This window comes from Lithobates pipiens, unplaced genomic scaffold (assembly GCF_037356315.1).
Source record: "Lithobates pipiens isolate NorthernLeopardFrog02 unplaced genomic scaffold, aLitPip1_a1.2 Scaffold_1, whole genome shotgun sequence".
In the NCBI taxonomy this organism is placed as follows: Eukaryota; Metazoa; Chordata; class Amphibia; order Anura; family Ranidae; genus Lithobates; species Lithobates pipiens.
In genome coordinates, this window is record NW_027507685.1 from 1,628,424 (window position 1) to 1,639,316 (window position 10,893).

Here is a 10,893-nt window from a genome sequence, read left to right on the forward strand (position 1 = left end):
CTTCAAAGCACATGCGCAATGATGTCACCGGCTGCACGCACTCTGAATATTTGCTAAACAGTGCAAGTTTAGGAGATACCTACAGGTAAGCCTTATTATAGGCTTACCTGTAAGTATAAGTGGTATGACAAAGTTTACTACTACTTTAAGTTGACAGCATGGAAATAAGAGACAGATCTGTCTAATGTTATTCAATACAGTATTCATCCTTTGGTATTTACTATAATATGTTAAAGAGAATAATATCAGAGTGCATAGTGGAAATTATATTTTAGTTCTTGTCTATTTAGATAACAAGTGATAAAAATCCAAAGTAGTACATTGTATATAATGGGGAATAGCGGTGACAAATTATTGTTTTTAATGAAGGACAGTTCTAGAAATAAAGTCATTTTTGTTCAGGTGAACGCTCAATAGAATGTAACTACTCTTCATGCCTGTCTGGATGATGTCATGCTGTATATAAATCTGTCTGTCTGGAACTCCATGTATATATATATATATATATATATATATATATATATATATACACATCATATGTTTGTACCAGTTCATGCTGAGTTCTTAAGTCCCCACATTTATGTTTGACTTATTTTGTATAAATTATTTATTACACAAGTTTTTGCCACAATTGGCTTTTTTCTGTCAAAAAAACTCCTCTCCTGAACATGGTTCCTTTGCATTTAGGAGAGCATTTTACTGCCTGTAAACTCTGATAAAAGCCTTTGTGTGCATGGACACATTAGGGGTTATTTACTAAAGGAAAATCCACTTTGCACTGCAAGTGCACTTGGAAGTGCAGTCACTGTAGATCTGAGGGGGACATGCAAGGAAAATAAAAAACAGTATTTTAGCTTGTACATGATTGGGTGATAAAATCAGCAGAGCTTCTACTCATTTCAGATCTTCCCCTCAGATTTAAAGCGACCGCACTTCCAAGTGCACTTGCAGTGCAAAGTGGAGTTGACTTTTCTAAATAACCCCCATAGGCTTTTAATGAGTAGAGTTTAGGGAGTTTGGCAAAAAAAATAAAAATGGAAAAAGCCCCTAAACGGGAATTTAGGAGCAGCATATGTGCTTGGGACCTTAGCTGTGTGTGTTATTTGAGCTTCTGTTGAGGTATGATGATAATGCAGCAGTAAAAGAACTAATACATTCTTCTCTATTCTCCCTCCCATCCCACAGTCCACACTAACATCCCCCTCCACACTCACACACAAGATAGGCTGGTGCAGTTGTGCATAGAAACGATAATAATAATGATGATCTCTGTAACAACAATGTTTTGAACTGCTTACATTCATAACAGCTGTGATAACTAATGGTCTGTGGTGTTGTGTACAGGGTGCCGTGATTGGCTCAGCTACCATGCGATAGCCGTAGGCCAGAAATTCTGATGTGGGGGGTACTCTGGTGACCACACCCTTCCACAGAATTAATACACTAAGTTAAGGGGGGTGGAATATGGATTCCAAAAGTGAACTTAGCCTTTAATCCCCCCGCCCACCGTATAGTAAAATGACGGCGGGCAGGATCCCCTCTCGTTCTGGGACGACGTCACATGACATTGCCCCAGTGTCACCGCTCTCACGAACCCGCTCTTGCAGCGACTCTGATTTTGGCAAAGTGCCATTTATCGGCTATCCTCGCCTCATACTGACAGAATATGAGAAGAGGAGAGCCGATCAGTGGCATCTCCTCGCAGGGGAGACCTGTACAGGTAATCAGAGCACTGATCATCAGTGCCCTGATGATCAGTGCAGCTCCAGCAGTACCCATCAGTGACACCAATTAGTGCCCATCAGTGCCAAAAATCAGTGCCCATCAGTGATGCCAGTCAGTACTGCCTTTCAGTGCTTATCAGTGCCATCTATCAGTGTCCATTAGTGCACATCAGTGCTGTCTTTCAGTGTTCATCAGTGCTGCATATCAGTGCCACCTATCAGTGCCCATCAATAAGGCATATTAGTGCTTCCTTATCAGTGCCACCTAATCAGTGACCTTAAGGGCCGCATCATCAGTGCCCATAAGTGGCCATCAGTTCAGTCTATCAGTGCCCCCTCATCAGTGCACATCAATGAAGGAGAAAAATGACTTGTTTCCAAAATTTACTGACAGAACCTCTCTTTTTAAAAAAAACATTTTGGTATTTGGTAAAAAAAAATTGGTAAAAGTGTGACAGCGCTGGAAGCAGAAAATTGGCCTGGGCAGGAAAGGAGTAAAAGTGCCGGTGTTGAAGCAGTTAAACATTCATTTGCAATATTTGATTCATATAATCAAGTAAAAAAAATAAAACTTTCTAACATTTTTTGCCCTCAGAATAAAAGAAGAAAATGGTTTCAGTTCATAGACTCAAGTCAAAAAGGTAACATCTGGTAAAGAATAGATTTAAAAAAAAAAAGATAGTTATTTCCAGCTGATTCCTATGAGTTTTGAAAATTGCAGTCACATAGATAAAAGAAAGATCTTTATGCTTTGTGAATTGAGTATTTATATGTATCATAGTGTTGTCTTCATGAAAAGATATCTGACAAGCTGATGTTTTTTCATGTCACCCAGTTCCTGTCCTCATACAACATGTGGGTGTGTTGATGTCGAGGAGCTCAGAAGGATCCTCACTGGTACACATCAGTCACACAGCAATCTTGTATGTTGTACATTCAGAGACAATGATCAGCTTTATCCCATCTGTATTACTGACCTCCTTACTGATACTTCATTTATCAAGTATGTATGGGGCAATTCTTACAATGCTGTTTTCACTGTGTTTTTTTTAATTTTATTTTATGATACAGCATGAAAAGTTACCATGGCTGAAATAATATAATGTCTTATTCTGTTTCAGGTTCTGTTCATGGTAATGCTATAAACTCAACAGACCAACATTTTTTTGGAGAAACTGGAGAAATAATAACATTATCCTGTACCTACTCCACTAGTATCAATTACCCATACCTGTTCTGGTATCGTCAGTATCCTCATCAGATACAGTATATTCTTCACCAGGGGGCAAAGAGTAGCTCTTACTTCAAGAATATTAACACAGAATTGAAGCCTGGAAAGTTCCAATCAGAGAACAGTGACACTAATACGACATTAACCATCCATGGCCTGTCAGTGTCAGATTCAGCTGTGTACCTGTGTGCTCTGAGTGATGGTGCACAGTGCTACATATCTGCTCAGGAGCAATGCTAAAACTTTCTGTTCACTACATCCCCTTCACCACCAGGTGGTGCCACGAGCGAGTTTGGGGTGGAGGAACTTGACTGGCCTGCACAAAGTCCTGACCTCAACCTGATAGAATACCTTTGGGATGAATAAGAGTGGAGAATGTGAGCCAGGCCTTCTCATCCAACACCTGACCTCACAAATGCGCTTCTGGAAGAATGGTCAAACATTCCCATAGACACACTCCTAAACCTTGTGGGCAGCCTTCCCAGAAAAGTGGAAGCTGTTATAGCTGCAAAGTGTGGGCCAACTCAATATTGAACCCTACGGAGTGAGAGTGAGCGTGATAACACCACATTTAACACACCTGCTCCCTATTCACACCTGAGACCTTGTAACACTAATGAGTCCCGGGGAGGGAAAATGGCTAATTGGGCACAATTTGGACATTTTCACTTAGTGGTGAAATCACTTTTGATACCAGCAGTTTAGACAATAATGGCTGTGTTGAGTTATTTTGAAGGGACAGCAAATTTACACTGTTATACAAGCTGTACACTCATTACTTTCCATTGTAACAAAGTGTAATTTCTTTAGTGTTGTCACATGAAAAGATATAATAAAATATTTACAAAAATGTGAGGGGTGTACTCACTTTTGTGAGATACTGTATAGAGTGCAGTCAGTGCAGAGTATATAATACAGTGCATTGAAGTGGTTAAGGGGAACCCTATGACAGAATTAAGAAACAAAAACGCCATGGGGTCCCCCCAAAATCCATACCAGTCCCTTATCTGAGAAAGCAGCCTGGCAGGCCAGGAAAGGGGGGGGCAAGCGAGCGCCCCCCCCCCTCCTGAGCCATACCAGGCCACTTGCCCTCAACATATGGAGAGTGCTTTGGGGTCCCTTCCAAAACACCTTGTCCCCATGGCCCGGTGGTTGTAGGGGTCTTCGGGTGGGGGGCTTATCGGAATCTGTAAGGGAGCCCCCAGATCCCACCCCCCCATAGGAATGGGTATGGGATACATTTTATCAAAGGGACCCCCAAATCCCGCCCCCCACCCATTCACAAAAAAAAGCGTCAAAAAGTAAGAACCACAATAGACAGTTTTTGACAATTCCTTTATTAAAAAATAGTAAAAAAAAAGGTGTCCCACAATGTCCATCCATCTTCAATCATGCCACCCAATAGACCTGAAAAAAAAAAAAAAGCTCCGCCTTGATGGGGGCCTCTCGGGCAACTGCTGTCTCTTGGCTGTGACAGCTGTTATATAGGCAAGGCTGGGGTCACCCAGTGACGTAACTGAGTGAACCCGCCCCTTCTGACATCATGCGATGTCAGAGGGGGCGGGGTCATCTGGTTACGTCAGCGGGTGGCACCGTACTTGCCTATATAACAGCTGTCACAGCCAAGAGACAGCAGTCGCCCGAGAGGCCCCCATCAAGGCGGAGCTTTTTGTTCAGGTCTATCGGGTGGTGTGATTGAAGATGGATGGACATCACGGGACACTTTTTTTTTTCTCTTTTTTAAAGGAAATGTCAAAAATGGTCTATTGTGGTTTTTACTTTTTGACACTTTCTTGGTGAATGGGTGGAGGGTCGAGATTTGGGGCCCCTTTGTTAAAGGGGGCTTCCAGATTCTGATAAGCCCCCGCCCCCGCCCCCCAGCCAAGGTTGTGGGGAAGAGGCCCTTGTCCTCATCAACATGGGGACAAGGTGCTTTGGGGGAATCCTAAAGAACCCTCCCCTTGTTGATGGCAAGCAGCCTGGTATGGTTCAGGAGGGGGGGTTGTTCGCTCATCCCCCTTCTTTCCTGGCCTGCCAGACTGCTTGCTTGGATAAAGGTCTGGTATGAATTTTGGGGAGGACCCCTGACCAATTTTTTCATTTTGGCTTGGAGTTCCCCTTAAAATTGATGCCAGACCCAAAGGGCCTGGTTTGGATTTTGGGGGGACCTCACGCTGTTTTTTTTAAATTTTGGCGTGGAGTTCCCCTTAAAATCCATACCAGACCTGGGAGCCAGCAATACATTACAGTCACAAGCAAGTTTAAAATTAAATTTTTTCCTTTAGAAATGTCATCTTGCTGCGGAACTGTTTAACACATCACACAGATGTGCCACTTTACAAGCAGACTAAGGGGACCTCCAGGCACGATATTTAACCTCCCTGGCGGTATGATTAGTTCTGATTTTAGGTGCTGAAAGCGGTACAATTATTTTGCATGGAAATTTGGCGTTTTATATTGTAGGCCTGCAATTCTTAGGAATAACTCTCTTAAATCTGTTCAAACCAGAGTCTAGCAGACATCCCGGGATGATAAAACTTATAATATAATAAATAATGATAATAAATCCAAAAACACTGAAATTTGCTCATTTTCAGAATTGTCGCTGTCATTAGATTTAGTGTTTGATGACGGATCTCCCCACAAATCACTATCGCTCAATTCTGCAAGTAATTCTAATTTATTATCACTGTTTTCTAGTTGGTCTAAAATCACTTTTGACATAAAGGGACAGTTTTTGGTTGCTATGGACAATCTCCAAATTCCAGGCCGAAAAAACAGTATTTATAATATAAAAGTGCATGCAGGGCACTGGACAGACCACCAGGGACAAAGGGGATGTGTATTTTTTTATACAGTACTGTAATCTGTAAGATTACAGTACTGTATGTGTATTGTGTGTTTTTACTTTTTTGAATTTGGCGCCGATCTCCGCTCCCGTGTGCCGTAACGTCGCAGGGAACTGAGCTCGGCAGCATTCGGGCACTGTGTGAATTGAGCGGAGGACAGCTCGCTCACACAGCGGGGGACATCGCTGGATCCAGGGGACAAGGTAAGTGACCTCTCCCTGTATCCTCCCTGTATCTAGTGATGCGATCTCGAGTCTGGCTCGGGGTTACCACTCGTGGTACTGAAATCCCAACCTGAGACAGACTCGGGATCACCGCTAGGGAGGTTAAAGGAATATTTCATTTTTATTGTTTCACTTTAAGCATTATTAAAATCACTGCTCCTAAAAAAAAAACCTGTAGTTTTAAATACTTTTTTTTCATTGCTAAATGTCCCATGGGGCAGTACCCGGGTCCCCATACACTTTTTATGGTAATAACTTGCATATAAGCCTTTAAAATGAGCACTTTTGATTTTTCACATTCATGTCCCATAGACTTTATTAGAGTTCGAATGTTCGGTCAAACTTTTTTCCTGTTCGCATGTTCTGGTGCAAACCGAACCTGGGGAATGTTCAGCTCATCCCTAATGCACACAATAATAGAGCATAATAATTTCATATTTGCTTAATTCTCAGTGTTTTCAATATATCTCTGGGCAAAGTAAAAAAAAAAAAAACATTCAGTACTTTTCTCTGATACATGCACGTTTTCCTATGTTATAAACCTTTATAAACAGTGTAAGAACAGGAAAAAAAAACATTGAGCTCACAACGATGCCTCTAATACCCTGAAATCTCAAGCAATGTTATCACACCTAAGCTGTCCTCTCCTGGACTATAGAACACCTACTGCTTAGATTGTGGATATGATATGTTGAGGAGGTGTTCTGTAATCCATCAGAAATGAATTGAGTGGGACTGACAACATTGCTTTATATTTCAATACAGCAGGAGCATTGTGTTGTCTGCCCAAACAGGAATTTAGGAGTACACTGTATTTCTGGCAGATCAACATGTATTTTCTGTACTTGCAGCATTCTAATGGTATGACAATTCATAAATGTGCATGTATTGCAGAGATGTACTTAAAATATATTTTTAAATGTGTCTTAGAAAGTCTCCATTAATCCACATGTAATATCCCACCTCCATTGTGTTTAGTTGTTTAGTGGGCATGGAGGAGGAGGAAGGGAGTGAGCTATTACTTGCCACTCTGTATATGCCTATGTTACCGGCCTCAAAATGTGAATTAAGAGAGCCGATGATTGTAGACGCGATGAGATAAGGTGATCAGCTTGGCATGGACTGCAAAGAATCACACAAACAGCATGAGATATGACCACTGACTTTATGGCTGGAAGTAGTTTAATTTTTAAATAACAATACATCTTTTACATTTTTATAGTCACATGTTTATAACCATTAACAATATATATAATACCGATTTTAACTAAAGTATTTTAAAACGTAGTTACAACAATGAACATTACTAAATTTAATAACATATATATCCCTGTTATTCAGTGTTATAGATAATTATCTTTATCTCTCTGGTACATTTTAACTGTGCAATAATCATACTAGCAATGTATTGCTTTAATACAAATATTATCATGGTAGTACTCTTTTTTAACCACTAGATGGTGCACATTGCATGTCTGTATGATGCAATACATAAGCTTTACATACAATAGTTTTTTTTCTATATTAAATAACAGAAAACATGTGCTTCTATAAATCTATGCAATTTCCAATAAATCAGGTTTAAATATACCTATTTAGAAAGGTTTAGTGTTTATCATAGACATTTGTTCTGACTAATGCAGTATTTTCATGTTCTTATGCACTTTTCACTTGTTTCTGACACATGCTGTTCTAAACTTCTAATTACAGCAAAACTATAGCATAAAATCTGCTGAGACTTTTTCTGCATCTGCTCAAGATGTTTAGGAATCTTTCTATGACAGGTTAATACAGATTAGGAACAATTTAGAGTACATACCTGCAAAGAATCACACAAACAGCATGAGATATGACCACTGACTTTATGGCTGGAAGTAGTTTAATTTCCAGTCACATGGTGTGTGGCCTTATATAGACTCTGTTTGTGTACCTTCTCTGCCATCTACTGGTTATTAATAGAATAGAAGGGACATGTTTAGAAATATAAAAAAAAAAATGAATATGTACTTTGCTTTGGGGTGTTTGTTTTGTGACCATATAAACCCCAGTCCGTCACACTCTCCCCTCCTTCAGTTAATGGCTCCCGACATTAAACTCAATTGGTATCTAAACACTATTTAGTGATTTAAGTAACCCAAATAGGTACTTGTTGCCACCAAGGAGCTACGTTAACTACTTGGCATGTCATGGGAGTAGCTAGCATTGTAGGAGTTTGTATGGTATGAACCTGACTTGGTCTGTATCTTGGCTGACCTAGTGTGTCATATGTAAAGATCTCTTTAGGCTTAACTTGTCTGGTAGATCTTCTGACAGGAGTTGAGTCTTCTCCATCAACATCATTTTCCATTTGCATATCTTGGTTCACAGGTAAGTCTTGACTTAATGAGGGTAATTCTGCAGTGTCTAGTCCCACCATGTCTGTAGCCCAGATTTGGTCGCCAACTACTGTTCATTTTGTTCTTGTTCAAGATTGGGTGCGGTAGTTGTAGGATAGAACTCTTCAGCAGAAACTCTTAATGGGCTTTTCTGTACCTTTTGAGAGTTTGGTTGAGACACAACACAATCATGACTTTCTGTAGTCTCTGGTATATAAGGATAATACCATCTTTCTTCATCTGAACATTCCTCCTCCTGGTCCAGATCCATTCTGGTATCCTTTCTGTTACTTGATTGTCTTTGTTTCATCGGTACTCTTGGAATGTGTCCTTCAATTGGTAGGTCATTTACTGGTAGTAAAAGATTTCTGTGCAGTACTCGAATAGTCTTTTTACCACTTTCAGGCTGAATTTTGTACACAGGCCCATCTTTGATTCTTTCTACCACTTTGTGTACTGATTCTTCCCAGTATGAACGAAGTTTACCAGGTCCTCCTCTTCCAGAGAGATTTCGTACTAAGACCCGATCACCCGGTTGAAGAGGTGCTCCTTTTATCTGTTTGTCATAGTACTTCTTCCCTTTAGCAGATGATTTTTTGCTATTCTTGGATGCGATTTTGTAAGCTTCTTGCATTCTAGATGCCCATTTCTGAGTAAATGTTGGTTGACTTTCTGATTCCTTTTCCAAATTTAGGTTGAGCATTAGGTCAATTGGCAAACGAGGAGATCTTCCATACAATAGAAAGAATGGCGAGTATCCTGTGGCTTCATGCCTGGTGCAATTGTATGCATGAACCATATGTGGAAGATGTTCTTTCCAATCTGACTTTTTCTCTTCCTCCAAGGTGCGAAGCATCTGTAACAAAGTACGGTTCAGTCTCTCCACTGGGTTACCCTGTGGATGGTATGGAGTAGTTCTTGAATGAGAAATCCCTGCCAATCGTTGCAATGTCTGAAATAAGTTGTTTTCAAATTCTCTTCCTTGGTCATGGTGGAGTTTCTCTGGATAGCCAAAACGTGGTATGAAATCTTGAAAGATCTTTTCTGCCGCCGTTTTTCCAGATTTGTTCTTAGTTGGATACGCTTGTGCAAAGCGTGTGAAATGGTCAACTATTACAAGTATATACTCATATCCTCCTTTGCTTTTCTCCAAGTGAAGATAATCAATGGATACTAACTCCAAAGGTGAACTGGTAGTAATCGAACCCATAGGTGCTCTTTCGGTGATATTTGGACGCTTTTGTTTGATGCAGCTGCACTTCTTCAGCACATATTCATCAATGTCTTTTTGCATAAATGGACAGTAAAATCGTTCACGTGCTAGGTGGGTTACCTTGTCAGTACCAATGTGACCCATGTCATCATGAAGATTTCTTAAGACCAATGGTTTTAACTTTTCTGGTAGAACTAGCTGTTTTCGGGTTCCAGAGTGTCGGTAGAGGATTCCTTCATCGACTCTGAGTTTATTCCATTCATGTATCAAACGTCTTGTTTTGCTGGTCATACTCTCCTTTTCTTTGTGGTTTGGAATCCAGTCGTTCTCCTTAAGCCAGACCACTTCTCTAATGTTGGTATCGTCTTGTTGTAATGCTCTGATATTCTCCTGAGTCATTGGGCAGATTGTCTGTCCTTTCAGCAATTCTTCGGCCACATCACTTTCTGAGTGAAGAGTCAATGAAGCCACCCATAATGCCTCTTCTTCGTCAACAGCTTTGCTCCCTTGCCACATATCTGACACAACCTCAGATGGTACAAGCTCTGTGTACTCACTCAGATTCTTCGTGAGTTCCACCGGAAATCGTGACAGTGTATCTGCGTCTGCATTCTGTTTACCTGGCCTGTACTTGATATCGAAGTGGAAATCAGCCAACTCGCCAACCCAGCGATGACCCACAGCATTCAGTCTGGCAGTACTTAATACATATGTCAATGGGTTGTTGTCTGTGTAAACAGTGAATGTTGGAGCGTAGTACAAGTAATCTCTGAATTTGTCACAGACTGCCCACTTGAGAGGTAAAAACTCAAGTTTACCAGAGTGAAGATGGTAATTGCGCTCTGCTGGAGTCAATGTTCTGGAGCCAAACCCAATAACACGAAGTTTTTCTCCTTGTCGTTGGTATAGTACAGCACCTAGGCCTTCATTGGAAGCATCAGTGTGTAAGACGAAGGGTAAATCAAAATCAGGGTATGCTAGAATTGGTGGATTGGTTAGCATGTCCACCAGTCTGGATACTACAGCTTGATGTTTGGATGTCCATTGAATCAGTGTTTTAGATGGCACTTGTGCTTTGTTCCCGTTTTTCTTTGTAGATTCCCTCCGATTGTTTTTGGGGATGGATGTAGCAGATTCTTTCTCAGTGTTCTGCAAAAGTTCATACAGTGGTTTAGCAAGTCGAGAGAAATCTTGAATGAAGGACCTGTAGTAGCTCAGGAATCCTAACAAAGATCTGACTCCTCCCACTGTTTTTGGTTCTTTCCTTTTCAAATGTA

General features: G+C 40.7%; 1 gene segment (V, D, J or C); it reads left to right on the forward strand.

Moving 5' to 3' along the window:
* The first annotated feature begins 2,591 nt into the window (after positions 1 to 2,591).
* LOC143987077 (T cell receptor alpha variable 40-like) lies at positions 2,592 to 3,195 on the forward strand. The segment is given in 2 exon segments: positions 2,592 to 2,727; positions 2,846 to 3,195. Coding segments are annotated over 2 exon segments (486 nt in total).
* The last annotated feature ends 7,698 nt before the right edge of the window (positions 3,196 to 10,893 follow it).